The sequence below is a fragment of the Rosa rugosa genome, chromosome 1 (assembly GCF_958449725.1).
Source record: "Rosa rugosa chromosome 1, drRosRugo1.1, whole genome shotgun sequence".
In the NCBI taxonomy this organism is placed as follows: Eukaryota; Viridiplantae; Streptophyta; class Magnoliopsida; order Rosales; family Rosaceae; genus Rosa; species Rosa rugosa.
Genome location: NC_084820.1, coordinates 62,731,620 through 62,753,858, shown reverse-complemented (window position 1 = coordinate 62,753,858; position 22,239 = coordinate 62,731,620). Strand labels below are relative to the sequence as shown.

The 22,239-nt window shown below is 37.8% G+C and overlaps 4 protein-coding genes across 7 annotated transcripts; all 4 read right to left on the bottom strand.

The window, feature by feature from the left end:
- Positions 1 to 543: 543 nt before the first annotated feature.
- On the bottom strand, positions 544 to 5,200 carry LOC133744192 (condensin complex subunit 2). Its single transcript, XM_062172336.1, has 13 exons — positions 4,834 to 5,200; positions 4,547 to 4,648; positions 4,246 to 4,363; positions 3,850 to 3,917; positions 3,708 to 3,768; positions 3,417 to 3,617; positions 3,020 to 3,309; positions 2,741 to 2,885; positions 2,407 to 2,651; positions 2,284 to 2,314; positions 1,966 to 2,111; positions 1,584 to 1,694; positions 544 to 1,015 (listed from the first exon to the last, which is right to left on the bottom strand). The coding sequence occupies exons 1-13, from the start codon at positions 5,110 to 5,112 to the stop codon at positions 821 to 823; spliced, it is 1,992 nt and encodes a 663-aa protein (XP_062028320.1). The 5' UTR covers positions 5,113 to 5,200; the 3' UTR covers positions 544 to 820.
- A 1,996-nt stretch (positions 5,201 to 7,196) lies between these two features.
- LOC133725997 (glycosyltransferase BC10-like) lies at positions 7,197 to 10,324 on the bottom strand. Its single transcript, XM_062153436.1, has 10 exons — positions 9,700 to 10,324; positions 9,508 to 9,624; positions 9,298 to 9,398; positions 9,038 to 9,109; positions 8,836 to 8,917; positions 8,649 to 8,729; positions 8,417 to 8,458; positions 8,226 to 8,318; positions 7,832 to 7,978; positions 7,197 to 7,700 (listed from the first exon to the last, which is right to left on the bottom strand). Exons 1-10 carry the CDS (start codon positions 9,967 to 9,969, stop codon positions 7,524 to 7,526), a joined length of 1,182 nt encoding a protein of 393 aa, XP_062009420.1. The 5' UTR covers positions 9,970 to 10,324; the 3' UTR covers positions 7,197 to 7,523.
- Positions 10,325 to 10,376: 52 nt separating this feature from the next.
- On the bottom strand, positions 10,377 to 12,177 carry LOC133725999 (uncharacterized). Its single transcript, XM_062153437.1, has 5 exons — positions 11,869 to 12,177; positions 11,568 to 11,724; positions 11,416 to 11,466; positions 11,110 to 11,202; positions 10,377 to 10,735 (listed from the first exon to the last, which is right to left on the bottom strand). Exons 1-5 carry the CDS (start codon positions 12,009 to 12,011, stop codon positions 10,679 to 10,681), a joined length of 501 nt encoding a protein of 166 aa, XP_062009421.1. The 5' UTR covers positions 12,012 to 12,177; the 3' UTR covers positions 10,377 to 10,678.
- A 4,430-nt stretch (positions 12,178 to 16,607) lies between these two features.
- On the bottom strand, positions 16,608 to 22,037 carry LOC133725996 (calcium permeable stress-gated cation channel 1). Of its 4 annotated transcripts, none has more exons than XM_062153432.1 (13): positions 21,693 to 21,738; positions 21,471 to 21,573; positions 20,815 to 21,162; positions 20,508 to 20,654; positions 19,885 to 20,020; positions 19,297 to 19,398; positions 19,052 to 19,171; positions 18,869 to 18,949; positions 18,377 to 18,717; positions 18,029 to 18,274; positions 17,542 to 17,866; positions 17,216 to 17,449; positions 16,608 to 17,076 (listed from the first exon to the last, which is right to left on the bottom strand). In XM_062153432.1, exons 3-13 carry the CDS (start codon positions 21,123 to 21,125, stop codon positions 16,816 to 16,818), a joined length of 2,304 nt encoding a protein of 767 aa, XP_062009416.1. In that variant the 5' UTR covers positions 21,126 to 21,162; positions 21,471 to 21,573; positions 21,693 to 21,738; the 3' UTR covers positions 16,608 to 16,815. The 4 variants fall into 4 exon arrangements, with proteins under 4 accessions (XP_062009416.1, XP_062009419.1, XP_062009418.1 ...); XM_062153435.1 differs by having other exon boundaries at positions 20,815 to 21,147; positions 21,693 to 21,708; XM_062153434.1 differs by lacking the exons at positions 21,471 to 21,573; positions 21,693 to 21,738 and adding an exon at positions 21,889 to 22,037.
- Between the last annotated feature and the right edge of the window lie 202 nt (positions 22,038 to 22,239).

The following is a 22,239-nucleotide window of genomic DNA, read 5'->3' as shown; positions in this document are numbered from 1 at the left end:
TTAATTAAAAAAATGCATAAATTGATTAAATTTACTAAAAACTCCACAAGACGAAAAATATAAATAATTATATATAATTCATAAATAATTAAATCAAATAATTAAAAAGCGAAATATTTCAAATTGTCTAATCCTATGATTAAATACTCCGAACGTCCAAAATTTCAAGAAGAAACATAGCACAATCGGGTTATGCGGGTTCACTTTGTGTTGGCGGGTTGACCCACCACCGACCCGCTTTTTAATTGTGCGGGTTCAACCCGCTTTATTTCGTGCGGGTTTCGAGTCATGTTATCGGATCGTGTCGGAATTGACAGCCCTAGATGCGGTAACCCTTTTTTTTTTTTTCAATTATCTTTTCTTTTTCATGTTCTAAAAAAAAAAAAAAAAAACTGTACACGTGCACATGTGTGGAGAAAAGCTAGTAATATAATAATAGTTATTTTAAATAACCAACATGTATCACAGTATATCAACATAATATCTTAGACGAAACTCATATCAAATCAAGCCAAACAAAAGAATAATACGCTGAAAAAAATATTCATGTGAAGTAGGGAGTGATGAATTCCCTTTTTTAAGTAGCAAGATCACACCAAAGATCAACTCCATCTACAAATACAACCCAACTTGAGTGAGAGTCTAGGAGACTAATCGAAGATATTACAAAGGCCGCCTGGAGATTGATTAAATAGTTGTTAACCAAGGTACACATCAGGCAAACTTTTCTCCTTCATTATAAATATGATGATGAGCTAAGCTCCATAATGGAGCATACAAAATTACAATGCTCCCAACGGTTCCACTAAAATGTGCCTCATTACAAGAGAGGTAGGTGTACACTGAGATCATCCAGATTGGTATTGCCAAGGATCTTCAACCCATGCTCATTGGCTAAATGCAATAGGCATATGAAACACAGATGAGGGGAGATGTCATTGATAGTTGGAGCAGCTCTGCAGTCACTAGGAAAGCTACCCAATATTTGCTTGAAGGACACCACCTGCTCTTCGCCCTTTATCAAAATAAAGAAATATCAATAATCAGAATTTACATTCTCAAAAGTTGAAATGATGTATGAATGAACTGCCATAGACAATTCATGGTGGTGCCAGACATGTGGTTGAATACAGAAAGTTTTTGCTTTCCTATCTGTTCATTGAACCATAAACGAAGGAAAGCAGACCAAATAGACGTGAAATAATCGAAGTTCCAAAATATGGTTCACATTTAACAAGTTTTTCCATGCATAGGAATCTGTCAAGTCTAGCGTATCCAATTCAAGACAAAGGTGTGTAGATCAATCATATCCATGCTCAACAGGCTTGTATTAATTTTTTTTTGGTTTGTTTTTTGTTTTTTTTTTGGGTGAACAGGCGTGTAGTTGTTTGCAAATAATACCTATTTATGTATCTTTTAATTTTATTTGAATATAAAGGTGCATTCCTATAAGTTATGTTACACGTCCTGTAAGTTATGTTATTCCTATAAGTTATTTCATTTTTCTTATCCATTATGCTATAGAAAAAAAATGGTACACTAAAAAACCTATATAAGAATATAAAACAAAATTTGTTACCCACCTGGGAAGACATTTGAACAGTTTCTTGTACATGGCCCCAAAGGGTTTCTTTCAAAGCCTGGACATCAACTTGTTTGGACGTCTTGTCATACTGGACTTCAATTTTGTTTACCTGTATTGTTTAGAGGTAGGATGCAAGCGTAAGCTAAAACTGCAAGTATTTGTTGTAATTCCAATAACACACTCAAACTATTCTTAGGATTGTAGTTGCAAAGCCCTATCTTCTCCATGATGAATATGTATAGAACTTGAAACTTTTCAATCATCAACCTGAGATATACATGAACTCCCATTCATATGCTACCAAACAGTAACACTCAAGACTCATGCACAAATGCAAGGGATAATTCAAAATACACCACGCTGAAAGGTTAAGAACCAACCTGGCGAGGTTGAGAAACAAGTGTGCTAAAGTCCTCTACATCACTATGGACATTTCCCTCGTCATATTGGCCATCATCATACTGGCCACCACCATCATCACAAAATGAAGATTGCCCACAATTATCATATTGTTGCCTTGATTGATCTGATTACAGGGAAGGTATAACAATACATGTCATAATTATTTTGTCCATATATCAATTGCACATTTCACACAAAAGAAAGAAAAAGGATCTGAAGAAAAAGGGATATCCAAAGTTCCAAAGTTCTTAATTGGTCATTTGTATTGTTTATCAACCAAAAAAAAGATTTGTTACCAGAGGACTTCCTCCCTCTCCTTCCAAGGCACTGCAACCAAAAGAGCATATCAAGAAAAAGATACAGCAAACTCCACTTTAATGGAAAAACATATATATACCAATAGTTGTGAAAAGTATTACCTTTACATTGGGTAGAAGGAATAACTTGACAAGATCCTCTGGTTGATAGTGGCAATCCTCAGGAAGTTTCGTACTGCAAATTGCTCTATTTGCGGGCAGCAGCAACGACTTGGGGTTTTTGGGGGGAGCAAATAGATCTGACATTTCTTCTTCCAAGGCTTTTGTGAAATCAATATCAGGCTGTTGTTTGCTTCTTTGTCGCTTAATTGTTAATGGTGGTTCTGCAGGAGGATTCACCTCGGAACCTGGAAAACAGGTCATGCAATATGTTCACAATTACAGATGACATACAGTTATGCATGCATGCATACTGGTATGTGATATGGAACCTGACCTTTAGTTTTTTGGTACTTCCAATGATCAGGACCAGCCCAAGCATTTTGTTTTGAAGTGAATCCAAGACTTAAAAACAAAAAGCCATCAACTTTCTCAAGTCTGTCATCAAAATCAGGTTCATGGAAAGAACTTGGTTCATTTTCCTGCAAGAGTTAATAGACTATCAGGGATCAAAGTAATTCTTCACTTATTCACAGAGTTGAGAGGGACCAACGAAACAAATATATATGATTGAAAAACTGGTTCTATGAATAGTATATCTGTATGTAATATAAACCTCATGATAACTAGGGAAACTTGTATTTTCGTAGTTATGTTCCTCCTCCACCATGCTTGTTTGCTCATCATGATCATAATCCCAGGTCCCATCGTTGTGAGATGCAACACCACCATCAATGTCAATGTCATTATTATAGGTAGAATCATCTTGTTCTGCCGATTCCTGAGCACATGAATATGTATCTGGTGGCCTTCTGTTATCTTCATCAAATCTATCAACCAAATGCCTGAGAGTTGGTGAAATTTCATCTTTCATCCGCATGTTCGTTACCATCTCTTCAACATATTCTATAGAAAGAGCAAGAAAATATGGCTGTTATTGAAACTTAATAGTCTAATTTGGATAATGAGAAGAAAAGAGTTACAGGAACACAATAATGTGACCAAAAACTCACCACCAGCAAAAGAAAGATCAATGGTATCTGATTTATCATGTTGATTCTCAGATGATATGCACTTCCCTGGCACCTCCGATGAGTCAAAGAGCACTCTGCATCTACCATATACTCCAAGATTATTCATTAAAAGACCCCTGGCCCCGCCTTCATCAAATTGTGCAGATGTCTGATGATAGAGTGGATCAACTGCAAATGCAACTGAAAATAAAAACAAAACTACGTTATAAATTTTACCTTTGCATCTCATGTCCAAAGTAGTAATAAGATTAGGAAAGAATGTGTAATCACCATCAAACTTTTTCACATTTAGAGCCTCAAAAGATGACTCCAGTGTCGATAAAGGTGACATCTGCATTTATGTATTTATGTCAGACATCAGTACTTAGTATTCAGAGTTTATAATCATTTATCAAGTCAGAGAGCTACAAACCTTTCTCTCTTTTTTTGAAGTAGCCATATCTTGTTCATTGTCAGCATTGGCATCCTCCGTACCAGTATCTAACATTACAATAGAGGGTAAAGAGACTAATTTAGATCATGAGCACAAATCCAGATTGAAAAGGTGAAAGTACTGTATATTAGCTGCTTAAAAGATAGCTGTTCAGCATACATATTAGCACAGCTAACATAGAGATTTTCTCTACCCTGAAACTATAGATTGACTACTATGATCAGACCAGCAACTTAGATAAAATCTACTTCTCCTCACATCAATAATTGTTCCAAATGAAGTAAAGCACTAGTTTTGAAATCAACTTTAGCCAGGAAATGAAAACTCTTGAAAAAGAAACAAAAAGGCAAAGTTATAGCTGACCAAGAATCTAACCTTGTTCATTGTCTTGTCCAGCTCGATTCATCCCACCAAGGACCTTGTATGCCTCGGAGTGAACTGAATCAACTCTCAAGGAGTAAATCTTCACTCCAGCTTCCAGAGTACAGCTTGCCTGCACAGATAGAAAAGCGAACTTAGCAAATTCAAATGTGGGAATTCTCCACCAGTCCGAAAAATGTAATTCTTTCTAACCAAATTTGGTCTTCATAAACTTCAAGTACCACAACTAACCCGAAAGATTACTCGAAAAGGAACTGTCTTTATCTATCATAGCATTAAAAAGGGGGCAATGTACCTTTTGAAAATTCGTCTCGGCATCCTTTTCCTCTTCAACCTTAACAAGCTCCGCCAAGTGGTCAATCAAGTTCAGCTCCCAAGTATTCTTTTGATTAATTTTCTGCACCCAACATATCAAAACCAAATTTTATCAACAAAAAAAAAAAAAAAGTACCAAGAAAACTAATACAGTAAAAGGGTCATCACAATTCACACTCATATTGTCAAATTCCTAATTTTTCAAAGCAAGAATTTCAGTAAATAAATGGGTTCTAATTCTAAATCGAGTTTCAGAGAGAGACTGACATTTTCACTCGCGAGTTTTATACAATTCTGGAAGAGCTCAAGGATCTGGTGCTTGTCGAGGCCGGGATCGGAATCGGGGCCGTCAAGCAGTGGCTGACGATTGAGGGCGAGGGACTTTCTTCGAATGGCGGCGGCGCGTGCGGCGCGTGCCTGGGCACGCTCGAGGTGGTCGTCGTTGGAGCCGAGGAAGAAGGGGCTGGTGGGAGACTGGAGGCGGGCGGCCATGGAGAGACGCTGCTTCTGGGTGGTGGTTGGGTCGGGGCTTAGGACGTCGGCCATTGGTAACTGAGAAATTGAGAGAGAGTGTTGGGGAATTAGGGTTTCAAAATTTGGGGGAAAACTATGAGAGTTAGGATACCGATGGGTCCAAGTGGTTTCCCTCCATTTTGATTTTGAATTTTTTTTAGGGCTGAGACTTTTTTTTTTTTTTTTCTCAAAATGAAACCCACCAATTAGAAAACAACGAATAATGCCGACGAAAATTCGTTCGCAAAGGGATTTTCACTAGGCCTGGGAATTGCATACCGGAAAACCGAAACCGAATCCGACCGATCCGGGCCTATACCGATCGGGTCGGTCTGCAACTTCAATTCCACACAATACCGACCCGACCCGAAACCGAATAGCATGTAAACGGGTCGGCCTCGGTATGGGTCAAATACATACCGTTTTTACCGACCCGACCCGATTTTCTAATAGGCCGCGTTCTACTTCTGCAGTTCTGCCGTTCTCATTTCTCAAACTCACCCAAACCCTAAATCGAGCCTCTCTCCTCCATCGAAGACTCCCAGCCACTCAACCTCTCACTCTCGCAGTCTCACTCCTCTCTGCTCTCCTCCATCGAAGACTCTCAGCCTCTCACTCTCACAGTCTCACTCGTCTCTGCTTACCTCCATCGAAGACTCTCAGCCTCTCGAAGAACCAAGTCGATCCAACTACTCTACCTACTCGATCCAAGTCTCCTCCATCGAAGACTCGAAGGCTCTCGCTCTTCTCTCACTCCTCTACTCCATCGAAGATCGGAAGCTGTCGATCCTCTCACTCCTCTCTGCCCTCCTCGAAGATTCGAAGGCTCTCACTCCTCTCTGCCCTCCATCGAGGAATCGATTCTTCAACTCGTTTCTTCAGATTTTTCTGTTTTCAACTTTTCATGATTGTGTAGCTTGATTTGAATTTGGGATTGTGTAGCAGCATGATTGTGTAGCTTGATTTGAATTTGGGGTTGATTTGAATTGGGGATTCTGTTGATTTGAAATTGACAATGATAAGATTAGTTGTTATAAGAGTTAAAGCTTGAAGGCTTGAAGGTCGATCTGTGCGACTGTGCTTCTGTGGGTTACTTAAAGAGTTAAAGCCTTAATTAAAGGTAGATCCACTGTCCAGATGTTTGAATCACCTTGTATCAATTGCATCAATTGTGGGAATTTGTGATAAGAGTTGGGGTTGGTATCAATTGCGTGTTGGGAGACTGGTACAGAAGACCATGTCTTTAATTATTTATAATATGTGTTGGAGCAGCCAACTTGAATACAATTCTTAATGCAAGATCAGGTCGGCATGTTCTGATGTTAGCAACCATGCGTTTCAACTTTCAATGCTTTATTTTTCAGGTTTCTGGAAATTTTGCTTTGAAAGCAGGTGGTACCGATTGGTACCGAACCGATCGGATTCGGGCCTAATCGGTATGGCAGCTGAGTTTCCGGCGTCCCGAACCGAACCGAGCCGACTATAAACTCGGTATCGGTATCGGTATAGGCATGTTACCGAGCCGAGCCAAACCGATCCCAGGCCTAATTTTCACATTAAAAATTTTGAATTATTTCCATCGCCAACGATTTTTTTGTTGGTTATATATTTTGGGGTTTACGAAATAATTATTTCTATTGCCAACGAAAGTTGGTCGTTATATATTTTAGTAGGGAGAGTTTATAATGAGGACCACTAAAATCAGGTTGTGAGACTCACTTTTCGATCACAAAGCAACCGTCAGATGTTTAGATATTCATGTGTAGATCATTTATGCAATTTTTCAATCAAATTGAAAATAGTTAAGGCATTCATAATCGTGATTTACATTTATGAACATTAACGGTTTAAGTTTAACGGATTTGATCTAATTCAATACTTTAACAATTAGCAATTTAAAAGAAAATTTTCAGAAGTGGATCATAAACATCTAACGATTGACTTGCGGTAATGTAATCGAAAAGCTCTCCATGTTTTAGTGTACACCATCTTTTGCTTGATTGTGAAGTTGGGCAATCTCTCCCAACAATCAAGGAATATCTTCATGACTTCATGGTCCATCGCAAAAGAGGAAAAAAAAAAAAACAATTTGTTCATGACAGAAGTAAAAGGCCGGCGGTCGTGGAGTTACGACGTCGTTACATTCTCCGCTTCATAGAGAAGGAGAAGTTTCATTTTGTACATGGTATTCCATTTAGTCTCATAATAAACAGCATACTGGAGGGAGGAGTTTGATGATGGCTTCAACTTGCCACATGAATTTGAGTATCTTAGTTATTTGGCATCTCCACTGAGATGTTCTTACTTAGCCAGCATGATACATTTTCTTTTCGATCTGTTCAACTGGTGTGCAAGTGCAACTGTTGATGTTTTGTTTGTGATGGTAGTTGCTTAATTATGCCGAAGGAGTCACCGTCCATCCCTTTCCGGTTTGATTTCAGAGGCTAGATATCTCGTAGTATTGCTGTCACATCATAAGAACCAACCAAACCTTCTCTCAAGACGCGCATTGCAGCTCCAAGAGTGAACTTTCGTGCAAACAAGAAACAAGGAGTGACTTTGGAATTGGTATGGCAGAACTCATTGTGTTGTTCATACTCATTGTAGACGTGGTTGATTTCCTGTGAGATTAAAGAGCAAGGTAATTGCAGCAAAGAACATGCAAGGTTATGATTTGTTTTTTGTTTGATGCATTGTTGCTTATGTGCATTGTTGTATTAACTACTACTTGTAGTGATATGAGACTACTAACCTTTATTTGTCTTAGTTTTTGAGGAGCTGCATCTGCATAATCAAATGTTAAGGGGTGCCAAGATTTTATTTTCCCTTCTAGGGTTGACTGATTCCATAATGTATAGGTCACTGCTCTTCGTTCAAGTTCGTTGTCAAGTCCACTTATCTTGTCACAAGACACAGACGAAGAAGTTGAATGAAATTCCAAAAAATAAAAATTATGATCGAACAAGTATTTGCAAATGATAAATAGAAATGTGATCCCAACATCCAGGGCAATCAAATTTTGTAACATTTTCAAAATTAAAGAAGCACAATGTCAATGATAATAGAAAACAATTTCTTATGGCTATGTTTGATCATGATATACTATGACTATCAAGACTGAAAAGCATAGAAAGCATTCTGCTTACTGCAAGTAGTGTCTGCACATAATGTTCATCGGGGATACAATTGCGATGCCTCTGAAATGTAAACAATGGAAGCTTGAAAATCCAATTGATTGCCTGTTGATATAAAGATCACATGTATGTTAATGCAGTCTTAGATGGCCAGAGATGCACCATTTTTTTCATGTAAAATGTGTGAGACTGTATTGACTTACAAGTAGTCGCCTTCTAAAACTCAGGGGTGTAGGCGGCCATCGCTGGAAATTAAGCAACAGTGCACGATATTATAATTAAGTCATGACAATTTCTGACTTCACTAAATGAAACTTCATCAAATAACAATTTCTTGAACTTCATCAAATAACACTCTCTTGCTTTATTGGAAATTATAACACTTTTCAAAACTTCCAGGCAAACAATCTGACAAATAATGGAGTACTTGTATACCTTGCAGAATTCCCTGAAGACGGGGAAAACAGTGTCGTCATCCACAACAATTTCAGCATGTCTTCGAGCCAATGTTATCCACTGTGATCAACATAAAATTACCAGTTTATAACATTGAAGGAATCAATATCTTGAACTATTTGGTTGCATCTCTATTCAACAAATAGTAAGTAGGAAGAGATTAAACCTGGGATCCTTTTCGCCATCTCTCCTTAGGTATAGTAGGTGACATCTTTGGATCATAACGATGTCCTTTAACATCAATAAAGCTAAAACACAAGACTACAAAACACTCAGCTTCACTGTTCTTTCATATGTGCAGCAAACACAAAGCTCAACTAAAGATGTTTCTCAAAAAATTCATTCTGGTTATGCATATATCCCACTACCTGTCAACGAAGCTTTTTGGAGAAGACATTACATAGTTGTAAATGTAACTAAAGTTGTAGAGAGGTACACAGCTGCACAATAAGCAGCCAGAAGATTTAGCTAGATTCAGACTAAACACTGAATGAACATAAATGTTAATGCTAAGTAAGGACTAAGGAGCTAGTTTAAGAAATTGATTAAGGAATAAAACCACTTGCTATTTTGACACAAAACCGAGCATATACAGTTGAAAGAGGATAATTCGGAGGGGAAGATCTACCTATCTGAGAGAAGGACAAATCTTTGATTGGCTGGATCATAAAGAGCTTCTTCAAATAGTAACCGCTCTGCTTCGATCATACTTGATTCTCCCCATACTACCTGCAACATAAATAAACAATCAATCTTCGACTAACAAATTTATCTTGCAACCAAGTAATGTATGGGAAAATTGAAGCTGTTGAAGTGGGCAAAGAAGCTAGAAGACCACCTGAATGCTGTTGTTTAACTGTCGACCAAAGAAGAATGCAGACCTTGTGGTTGATCCATCAAACACAAAACCAGGCTCTGAATGAACGTAAATGGAGAATTTCGCTCCATCACCATTCTGCAAAGCTCACAACTAACATGTAAGAACCTTTCTTATTCAGTTTTGAACAAGCAGCGATACTAGGAAACAAACCTTGAAGAAGGTGCCCCAGAGAAAATCAAGAGGGAGATCCCGCCGAACCAGGAAGAGAAAAGCAACCTTTGGAGGGCCAACAAACTGAATATCAATAAAAGCACGAGACCTTCTTCGAGAGGTGGGGAAGGAGGACTGGAGGTTGGACTCAGAATGGAATACTACTCTAAGTAAAGCCAGTACACATAGCGAGACACAGAGGATGATGATGAGTCTTGACCTCAACCTCGAAAGTTGGCGCATCGGTGATGAAGCCCTTCTCTTTGTCATGGCTGTTTTTGTTCTGTTTCCTCATGCAATCTTTATGAAAGTGTCTGTTTGTTGAGTATCATGAATATGTTTGTTGTGTATCATGAAAGTGTGAGAAGGAGAGAGAACTGAAGGAAACGTTTATAAGCTTTCAGGGTGGTTATGAACTCATTAAGAGTGGAGTGTTAATTAGAACAGCAGAAACTGCATTTCGCTTTTCTGTTTCGCTAATTCTGTTACATGTTGAGAACCCGGTGACAATAAAACACCTCCTCATTTAAGAACCAGTCATGCCCAAGCTCATTTTTTCTTTCCCACTTCTGCCTCTATCTATTTTATCATTAATTAATGAATTATGCAAGAAGAGCATAAACAACTGGAATATCATAAACAATGAAAATGTAAAGTAATATCGGATTCCTTTGTACTTCCTCTATCAAGGGACTCACAACTATGTCTTTTATTTGGTAAAGGAATTTTCTGTATACACAACATTGTTCAAATTTCAAATCCATCCTCACAAAAGAAAAATTCAATTCTTGGGAAAAAAATAAAATGTTTCCGGCATCTGGGTGAAGGCCCCTAAACAATCATATACAGGCTTTTGATAAATGAGGAATACATCTTACATTAGCTCTTTCTTTGCCCATTTAAAACTACAACAAGTTAACAGCCCATAAGACTGGAGCTCAAAGAATAAGTATCAGTCAAAATATCTTTTAAAGATCCCCTAAGCAGCCCTCATTAGATATGCTACTATGCATCCCAAAATAGCACCAGCAACAACCTGAGACCAAATCAAATACAGAAATCATCACTGAAACTTGAAGATTAAGATTAGGAATATCTTACTGAAATGTCCCTGACAAAGCATCCGGATATCATTTAACTACATTTCCTGACTATTTGACCCTTTCATTTCTTTGAAGCTAGACCTTGTAATTACTTCACATGGATATCATTTAACAGCTACTTGGCAACAAAATGTAGTTGCTTGATGAACATGTTAAATGAGATTACTATTTGTTCTGCTTCAGGCAAAACCACAATGACCAAAAAGTTCTAATATTACTATCAAGGAGAGGTTGTCATTTCCACTGTGTATCGGCTATAGTAATTCACTCAACTCAAGTGATGTGCAGCAAGACTAGAGTAAGTAACCTGTACTGGAGTATGTCCAAGCGAATCACGCAAGGGTCTAACAGCGGACAAAGGATGCTCCGGAGGAAGCTCACACACAATTTGGTTCAGCAACTGCAACAATCATCAACACAATTAACCATCTAAAATACACACAATCATATACACGGAAAGATTCTCTTATCAAACATGTCGATATGCTATGTGTTAGAACTATACTCCCGACTACATATCAAAACAACACCACAATTCAACCACACAACATGTCAAACACAAAACAAGTTCCAAATTTCAAGCATAAACCATGTAAAAGAAGAAAGAAATTACTTCGGCTTGGCGACCTGCATGAAGTCTCACTCCTGTGGCATCATACATTACCTGCAAAATGCTCAAATACATAAAAACATAGCAAATTTTCTCACGTACATACAAAAAAAAAAAAAAAAAAAAAACAGACAGAGAGAGAATTGTGAACGTACAATTAACGCTAAGACCAGGGCAAGAGCAAAAGCCGCTCCTCCGGTGCCCTGGTCTAGCCCAACGGCCACCGTCAGCGCCGTCACCGTCGCCGAATGCGACGACGGCATTCCTCCAGAATCCAGCATTCGTTTCGAATCCCATCTCCTATCTTTATACCTGAAGCATTGATTCAGCAACCACCACACACTCAAATTCACACCAAAGTCTCCTAATTTCAACCAATTTGAAACTAAAGTTTCCTAATTTAAACCAATTGCTGTACAGAAATTCCAAACAGATGAAATGAAGTAGTATACGGACCAGGACGTGAAGAGCTTGAGGAACTGAGCGACGGCGCAGGCGAGGAAAGCGGAGATGAGACCCAGGTTGGCCGGGATCCATGCCGGTGACGACGTCGTGGCGCCGCCGGAAGTCGCATCGGCAGCCGTCATCACCTCGTCCATAGAACTCCACTAAGGAAATTAATAAAGTAAAACAGTAAAAAGGGAACTTCTTCAGTCTAAAAGGGCGGGTTGGGACCTGGGCCCACACAGTTCATTCCAGCCCACCAATCATGATTGGCCGTTTAGTCTTGAACACCAATCAGAGAAGAGATATCATTTTGGTCGAATCAGAGATGAGGGGGAACGGAATCGACTGGCTGGATTTTGTTGTTTAATTTTATTTATTAGAAAATGCACCGTCCAAATATTTGATTAAAAAAATAATAATAATAAATAAAAAAAACACCTTCACGAACAAAAACTAAAAGGGAAGTGTCATCCTTGGCAATTTTAAATGGTGCAGCTTGTTTGTGTTCATTTGTTGGTTTATATGGAAATGGCGCAACAAACGTGTCTTTGAACAAAACTTCCATCTACCTGCTAATTCTAGTAGAATCATCTATAAAATGCTGAAGCAAGGAATTTTAGAATTTGGCTTCTCTGTATGCTTAAGTATGAAGCAAAGTTATTTGCAAAATTGTAGAAACCAAAAAATTCTACTCACTAATGTAAGAAACTAATAATCCATTTCGATGTTAATGGAGATTGATAACTAAATATCACAACATCAAACATTAAGCGGATACCTCATCGAAGTTGGACCAACAATCTTTCATCTCTCTGCCAAAGAACATCCGACTCTATGTATGGGGTGTTTTTTTTTTTTTTTAGTTTGGCCGCCCTAACATAGTGGTCTATGTACTTGAGCTCAATGCTTTGGAATGTAAGGTTACTACTTAAGGGCTTGTTTGCAGTTCGTGGCTAGCTTCTTGTCACGTTTGCTTCAACGTCAATAAAATTGTGTTCTGGTTTCTCTTAAAAAAAATAAAATAAAAAACGCACTCAATTATTCGGGGTGTTGGAAGTCAAGCTCTAATTTCCTTTTTAGGTGCGTTTTTGTCGGCACTTCATATATAGAAGGAATCAGCTGCCCTTACTTTTTCAAAACACAGAAGAACAAGGATTGAATACTTGATAAATATCTTAATTAAGTACTATATATTTTTTGCTGAAGAATATATTCTGAAGGATTACTCTGAAAAACAAGGTCTTTAACTCCCAATGAATCCATTTTTGAGTTGTCACCCCGGTTGAATCTGTATCCCAAATATCATCCAGGGCTGTCGCTGTCTTGGATGGTGTACAGTGAGTTGTCACTCCGACATTATGCAGAAGTGTGGGGGGCTTCCCTTAGCATTAGCTACTCTAGCGAGTATGCTCTACTCAAAAACGGACCAACGCCACTAGTTACATGTAAGAGATGATGAAATATGGACTATGCCAGAAAATGGCAACATTATGGCTGCACTAAAATTGAGTTACAATGCATTGTCACCTCACTTGAAACCTTGTTTTGCCTTTTGTTCACTGTTTCCCAAGGACTTTGTATGTGATAGTGCAGACATAGTCCCACTATGGATGGCACAAGGTTTCCTCCAACCCTCGAGAGAAAACAAATATTTTGAAGATTTGGGCCTACATTATATAAGGCAGTTTTGTTCCAGGTCTTTGTTTCAAGTTGAGACGCATTGGAAGACTACTATGTGGTTCAAAATTCATGACCTAGTGCACGATTTAGTAATATCAGTGGCACATTTAGAGTGTTCCACGATTAATTTTCATCGTCAATATGATTTTGAAAAAGTCTGCCTTGTGTCAATATCGACGAAAGACTTGTCCGGATAAGAAGCACGAGTCCCATAATTCATTCTCCAGTTGAAAAAATTACAGACCATTCTAAATCTAGATGGAGAAGGTGGCATCTCGAATCAATATTTCTTAAGGACATGCATTTCAAGATTCAAGTATATGCGTGCACTAAATGTGCATTTGTCAACTGCTGAGGAGCTACCAAGTTCCATTGGTAACTTGAGTCATTTGAGATACCTCAACCTTGATGGTAGTACAATGATAAAAAAGCTTCCCACTTCCATTTGTAAGCTATTCAATTTGCAGTTCTTAAACCTTGGAGGTTGTGAGGCACTTGAGGAGCTACCCAAAGACATAGGGAACTTGATCAACCTCAGATTCTTGACCTTAACTACACAGCAGGTGTATTTGCCGAAAGGAGTATTTAGACGCCTCACCTTACTTCAATCTTTACGCATTGGAAATTGTGAGAGTCTAAAATCTTTAGGCAAAGAATTTGAATACCTCACTAGCCTTCGTCAACTGCGGATTGGTTATTGTGGAAACCTGGAGTCCTTGCCACCTAACATGAATAAATTGACGGCATTACATACTTTTGCGATATTAGATTGTGTAAAGCTTGAGCTAATGAGGTGGGGATGAGGCATCAGAGGTCTTCGGTCATTATACATCAAAGGTAGTTCAAATTTGGAGGCTTTGCCCAATTGGTTTCAAGATTCTGCCCAAATGGTAATCGAAGACTGTGATAATCTCACGGCACTTCCAGAGTGGTTGCAGAACCTCACCTTGTTGGAGCAACTAAAGATTGGGAATTGCCCTAAAGTGTCTGCTTTGCCGCAAGGGATGCATTGCCTAACTACGTTGAGAGAACTGGAGATCGGCAGATGTCCTAAGTCGGCAGGTGTCTGATGCGGGAAGCGTGAACATAATAGCAAGAGGCTTCGTCAAGCGTCAAAAGCAATATGAGATGAGCTAGAATCCACTAGCAATTACGGACACAGCCATAAGAAACATAGATAAATTTATCTAATATTTGATTTTTTTTATTGATAACTTGAATGAAAATTACAATATAAGAGGTGCCTTATATATGACACATAGCATAAACCTAATACAACTAGAAAACATAAAGAACAATTTATTATGGACTAAAACTAGGAAACCTAAATAAACTTGATTAAATAAAAATCGGAAATAGAATCCTAGATACTAAAGAATATTACGCTTGGAATCCCAATCAAGATTTTGCTCGAAAATCCTGATATATCCAAAATAGTAATTTATGATTAATTCCATCATTAAGAAGCCTATTTGAATACCAATTTAATATTATTCTTCTTAATGTGAAAACGCTTTTTTCTTTTCGAGATTTTTTGTTGAAATTAGCTAAAATCTCGTCCTACATCAGTGTCTTAAGCTGACAAAAAATGCAAAAAGGGAAACAAGAGAGGACTGGTCCAAGATCAAACATGTGCCAAAGATTGATCTTTACGACTCCGATGATGAAGATGAGGATGGTCTTATCGGATGATTAGGTAACAAACTACTATTTACACTTCTTCTGCTTTTCTTATTTATGTTTTTCATAAATCGTGCTTCTTAATTTCTTATCCTATATAGGCCATATATATGTTGTATTATATACTTCTATGTATATCAGTCAGATTTCTTGATTCGCTCTCCCATTTATGCTCAATAATCTTCTAGTACATTAGCAATATTCCAATATGTACGTGCTTATACAATGAAGTACATATGCGTACGTGCTTTCCCGTACGTACTACCGTATATGCTCAATCAATCTTCTTCTTTCATCAACTTCATAACTGTATAATTGAATCCTAGTGGTTTCTCTATCTTTACCTCCTGGTATTAAAGTTGATAACAGTTAATAAGCATTTTTTTTAAATGTTCCCCAGTATTGTTCACGATCTTATGCCACAAAATTTGCAATGCAATTTTGCAGTCAGGCAATTACATTTTCAAGATGATTTGATTTTCTTATTCTTTGATAGAACTGACATATATAGTTAAACCATTGGAAGGCTACGTCTAGGGGATGTGTAATCATTTCCATAACTTTTCAAATCAATTTTCTCTCCCTCTTTATATCTAAAAGATGTTTGTTTTGGTTAGGCTAAACAAGCTACAGAAAGAGTATCTGACTTGAGGGTTCCAGTGCAGTTGGTGTGGTGGTGGAGAAGTTTATATACCCGGCCAAGCTCTTAGGTTTGAGTGCTGCTGGCTCCAGGATTTCTGCCCAGCCCTGGCTTGAAGATGCAGCTAGCTCATTAATGTATGGCTCTAGTAGTGCTATGTTAAGGCACTTGTGAAATCCTTCTAAAACTCTTGCTTAGGCTGGCTTGTTAAAGAGATGTATTGTTAACTGAGTAACTAGTAGAAATAAGTATTCTGTAAAGATCATTCTTATGTGATTTGTCATGTATTTCAATTTTTTTTTCCCTAAGAAATTTAACTTATACGAGGGGATAATTAATCAGTGCAAACAGATTTGAAAAGACTAGCATTTTATACTACATTTAGAGCTTCGATTGGAAGCTCAAGCTCCGGCAAGATGAAAAATGCCCTTTTGTCTTTTGCAATCTGAGATCACCTAAATAGCTCTTAAGTCACTTGCACTGCCGGTCACAGAACAATTTTCATCTAAAAAATGTGATCCCTAGATTCCCTACAAAAATGTGATCATTTTTATGCATTATCGGTGCATAAAAGGGATCACATTTTTTTGCGCTTTACACGTCACTACTAAAAAAACAATCACAAAAATTGGATATCATTTAACCATTTGATTTTTCCGAGTTGTTGATGTAGTTGCTGGTGGTTTTCTTTGGTTGCCCTTAATGATTTGCAAGCTATTTGATAATGGCTAGATAAGCATTACCAAGATAAACACAATGATTGCAGCAAAGATCTATAAATTGCAGATGCTACAAAATCTTCTAAAAAGTCTACCCCTTGGACGTTGATATCAAATCCAAAAACCAAAAGCCCTACATTTTCCTTGTTTGTGTTGCTATAGTCCTAACGCCCTGTATCTACATTTCTGAACTGTCTTGAGCCCCAAATGTACAGACAACAAAGAATTACACGCACTCTAAGGCTGGATCATGAGAACATCTTCAGCTTGGGACGATGATATTGAACCACTATATTTGCTGGGCACGGGTGTGTTCCTTCGAGACTGGCGTTTCGTTGGGACAACGACAGGCTCCTGCTCCAATTCTTCAGAAGCTCCATCACTGTCGCTGTCATCTGCAACCTTGAAAACTGGGTGAATGTATGCACTTTGAAGGAAACCTTTTAAGTTCAGATTAGGCTCTCTTGCACGTTCTAATGTATCTTTCCTCATTGCTTCCTGAAATTCACCATACAAAAAGATTTAAAGAACAATGCTAAGTGTTCATGCACATGTTTAAGCATCAGAAGTAAAGGCTTTGACTCATTTTATTCAATTGAGTCAATCTATAAAGAACAATGTGTAGCAATAGTCAAACCTGTAATGGATTCTTTTTGAAAGCAGGTTCATAACGGCCTTTGCAAAATAGATGGAACCATATGGTTAACACCGGGAGTGTGATGAGCAATGGAGTGGACTGAGCAGCTTCCTTTGTACTTATTAATCCCATCAGTAGTAGTTGCGACACAACCAGTGCTGTTATGATTCGCCCATGGACATCTGGCCAGAATGCTGCAGCACTCTCATACTCTTGATTGTAGACATTTATAATCTAGAATGAATACAAAAATACTCTGTCAAGTGATTGCACATCATTTAACCAATAAAAACAAAAAACCCATCTCTAGGAATTATAAAATTTACCTGATGACGATAAACAACATATGCCAGGCCAAAGAATACTATTATGAAAGGAAGTAGGATTGGCGACACCACAGCATAAACAAGGCCAAGTAGGAAATAGAGTTGTATCTGTGGTTCACCAGTGTTGAACCCAAGGGTTCCTGGATCCATGGCCTCTTCCCTATCCTTCTCAGTCTTCACCAAGAAGGTATTCTTTAAGTGGTACATGATCAATGGCTTCAACCTTAGAATCTCCCCAGCAACTCCAGCCCACCCATCAACCATAATATAAGTTATAAAGAAGGTCGCCTTCATTGGAATTGAAACACCAATTGTAATTGGGATACTGCACAAACAGCCAACTAATTTAATACTATGCACATAAGGTGTAGTGAGGCAATACTCAATCGAAAAATAAATGACTTTCAAAGTTAAGCTATTCAAGAAATGATTCATGGACCAATTGAATTGCAAGTAAAAAGTAAAGGGGGTAAATGTAAGGTCATACTCATTCGCAGATTGGTGGAGGAACTTATCCAATTGTTGAAACGCAGTTCCAGTGATTATGCTCCCGAGAAATACATTAATAAATTGGAAAATGTAATATCTAGTAGCAGATCTCCTCTCTAAGGCTGATATACTAGTAAATCCTTCAAATTTGGACATTATCATCAATATAGAAGGAAGAAATATCAGAAAAAGCTTCAAAGCAATTCCAGGGAGGAAGCCTTGAATAAATGACTTTATGAATTTCCTGCATGAAAAATAGGATACTGTTAGTATAGTCAAAATATATGTCCAAGTGTACAGTAAAAAATATATTACAAATGAAGGTGTTTATAAAGAAAATACTCACACTTCAACAATGGTCTTTAGGAAGGGGGCTGCTCTCTCAATACCCTCAATGTTTGCAAGGGACTGAACAAATGCGATGGGTATCATGAAAAAGAAGGTGAGGAAGAAGAAAGCAACAAAAACTATAAGCCTCCTAATTGTCAATGAAACATATGGAATTGCCAGGTTATCCCAATAAACATCACGAGGTTCTGGAGCCCACTGAGTCAACCATATAGTTGGATTTCTGGTTTGTTGAGTTTGTGCGCAAACAGCAGCACCCCATCGAGTTTTGAAGGACACAAACGCTGATGGCATAATAGATTTAGGGTTATTTGTAATCTTGTCTCTCTCTGAGGATATCTGTCAATAGTACATGTGAAGAAGAAAATGTATAAGTAATCAAATGTTTTCAATGAATAATGGCCTACAAAATTATTTGCCTTATTAACTGTTCTTTAGTATCAGATAGACGAAACACAGAGCAAGTGAGATGGAAATAATTGATGCTTACCTCTTTTGATAGCCTTTGAACCTCAGATGTATAATGATCAATTCCATCCACCCTCTTACCCAAAAGACCAAGAAATCCAGTCTGCTCACAAGACATTGTTAACATAAATGAGAAAAGAGAAGGAAACAAAAAGGAGAGAGGAGAAAAGAATCAGTGAATACCATTTCATCAAGAATATGATACCTTTGTTAATGGTCTTCTTGATGGGTTTCTTGAAAATTTAAGTTGATAGTAGTCGAGCCAATTCTGAACTTTCTTCTTCTCATTGACTAATTTAGAAAGTTTATTTGCATTGTAAACAACCTGCATTCAAATACTTCAGTAAGAAATTTGGGGAAAACAGAACATGGAATAAGAACAGGTTGTTGAAATTATCCAATTTTAACAAATACACTCAGTTGTGCTCAGCAAAAGCTAAAGGATTAAACCTGATGAGTGAGATAATGATCTGGGTGGTTAACAAGAAAAAAATGTTCCACAAGCTGACTGACTGTTTCATCAGGATCTGGTGGCACATTTCTAACCAGTACCTATAGCAAATTCACAAATATTATTTCACAAGAGTTGGAATTCCAAAATATTGGTCTAAGACTCTAAATTAATGATTAATAGGTGAAAAAAAGAAGTGTGTCATAAAAGAAGGCTTATTAAATGAAATGTCACATTGGTTCTTGTTTGAGAAGCAGAAAACCATTCAATCAATAATTAAATGTTTGAATGAAGCAGAATAGTACATCGAACATTTTAACAACTTCTTACGGTCTTACCAAATCTCCTCATAAATTAATGTTCTTTACAACAGCACAAATAATTTAGTTCAAGTAGATTAACATGGACAGGTGGTGACTTTTCCCCCCTCTTCTAATAAATCTAACATGAAAGGAAGCCATTTTGGGTCAATAAATTTAACCCCTTGACCCCAGTCCATACATCTACATGTAGTGTCTGACTACTGTGCATCAATGGCAACTTACTCATCACATCAGCTAAAACATAATGTGTCAAGTGAATCTTACTGTGAACTGATCAGGGCGCCGTTGTTCTGATGCAAGAAAGTGCAATCTCATTGTTGCAACGATCTCATACTCCCTATTCAAAACATAGCATGTCCAGAATGTAAAAGCATAGGCCATTACTAAATGAGTCCAAAATCTGCACCAAATGGTAAATAATCATCAGAAGGTACCCCTTACACCAAATGGTAAATAATCACCAAATGGTAAAAGCATAGGCCATTACTCCTTACACTAGTACCCCTAGACAATCAAATTCCAGTAATCAAATGACAGTGCATGTAAAACCACACTGATTATCATTCTGATTTATTTGACAGAGATTGTTTCTATAACCCCTCCCAAATTCATAGTACAAAGAACGTACAATTGAATTTTAAAGTGGTTGCATTCTTTGCATGTCATTGCATATTAGCTTGAAATGCAGATTAATGTCAGTTGAAAACAATGAAATGTTAAGAAAATTTATGGCTGACAAGTCTCCTAGGGTTAAAAGTTCTATAGAATCAGAAATTGTGTGTAAATTCATGCACATATTGCACCATGTACACTCGGAATAAACAGAAAAAACAAAATTACGATAAAAAACAGATTAAATGGAGCTCAGTAAATAGTGTGTTGCATACCTATGAGATCCAAGAGGAACATTTGAAATAGAAAGCTCATCTAGGTTGCTGTAAACTAAATTTGACTTCTTTAGGGTGCTGTTAGTCCAATTGACAGGGACCATGACTGAAAACGCCAGAAATGCAATAGGAACAAAAATCTTTAGCCTGCATTTTAATGACCAGAAACCAAATCAGTCAGAGAAGAAAAACATATGAATCATATAGACAGAGAAAACAAACTGGCACTGCAAAAATGAATTCTATACAAGGATAAAAGTTGCTAGAGATGATTCGATTTGACAATGTACATGAAAGACACACATACCCTGTCAAGTAAATCCTCAGGTAAACAGCAGAGTCCAACCCTGCATGTTGAACTAGCTCAGGTTCCGGCATTTGCAATGCGGCAGGCATCCAATTCAGAAACCTCACATATGACCTGTAGTCCAAATTCACAAATTTGGTTACAAGTGCCCCGCCCAACGGACTGGCCCTCAGTCCTTTGAGATACCATTTCGGAAAGTAGACCCTATCGTTCACAGGTTGAAGCCGGAGTATGGCAAACGCCACAAAGAAAGCAAATGCAGTCAGAATATTGATTGCTGCTGCAACTCCTATATCACCCAGTGTAGCCATAACTTGCTTCAAAGGAATGTATCTGAATTATAGCCTTCTGTAAATTTAAGGATCAAGAAAAAGTTTAAAGTTTAAATCTTTTCGATTAACTACTTAGATTCAACAACATAAGGCCCCATTGGTTTTCAATCTACCAAACACAGAATCGATTCAACTTCTCAAAATCCAGACACTTTACAGTTAAAGAACATCAAATCAAATCAAGTACAGAACAAGCAATTCAAGCCATGATCTTTTTCAATTTCCTATCTTTTTCAGTGATTGCATCACACATTGGATCAATTTGCTTTACTTTTTGGCAACCAAAACAGCATAAAAGCAATCAAAGATTCAATCTTTTCTTACCAACTGAACTCACTCCTTCTTCACAAATCACAACCCCCTTCAACAACACCAAAACGGCAGCGTTTCTTCTCAGAATGCAAGAAAAGAAAAGAAAAAGCTTGAACTGGAAAAAAAAAAAAAAAAAGCAATGAACAATGAGAGAGACCGAGTTGGGGGATTCAAGAAAAGACAAAACCGGTGCTAAACTGCGCGCCCTTGTGTTAGAAAGTGACCAAATTATACGTTTTTGCGAAAAGTCGTGATTGTGTCGCTGAGAAAGGGAATGAGGACGGTGGTGGTGGTGGTGGTGGTTACTAGTTACTAAACAGTCCCGTCGGTTTTATTTTCCCACTTTTTATAAAAGTTGAATACTTGAATAGACATTAATTTCATGATTAATTACCAACTTGAATGTGTTTAAAAAACTAATTCATAGTACCTGGGACCAGCAAGTTTTGTTTGTCGGTATCCCAAAACGTTGATAGGTGTCTCTCTCTGGTGAATCTAAATGGCTGGCCCTCACTCCCTCTCACTCTAACGGCTACTTTTTTCTGTTTTTTTTTTATCTTCTGTGCATGAAGCTTTTTTTGACTAGTGGAGGTGATCTACTATTCTGGGTATGAATGCTCTGAATTTTTCTGAAGCAAAATTAAGTGTTGGGTTTATTTGCTTTTGGCCTACTTTGCCGACTGTAAGGCGAAAATGGTGGGGAGGTGGTGGACTTTTAGGACTACCGAAATTCTATGACTTGTTCTTTGCGTCCTTCTTCTAATCTTCTTCTTCTTTTTTC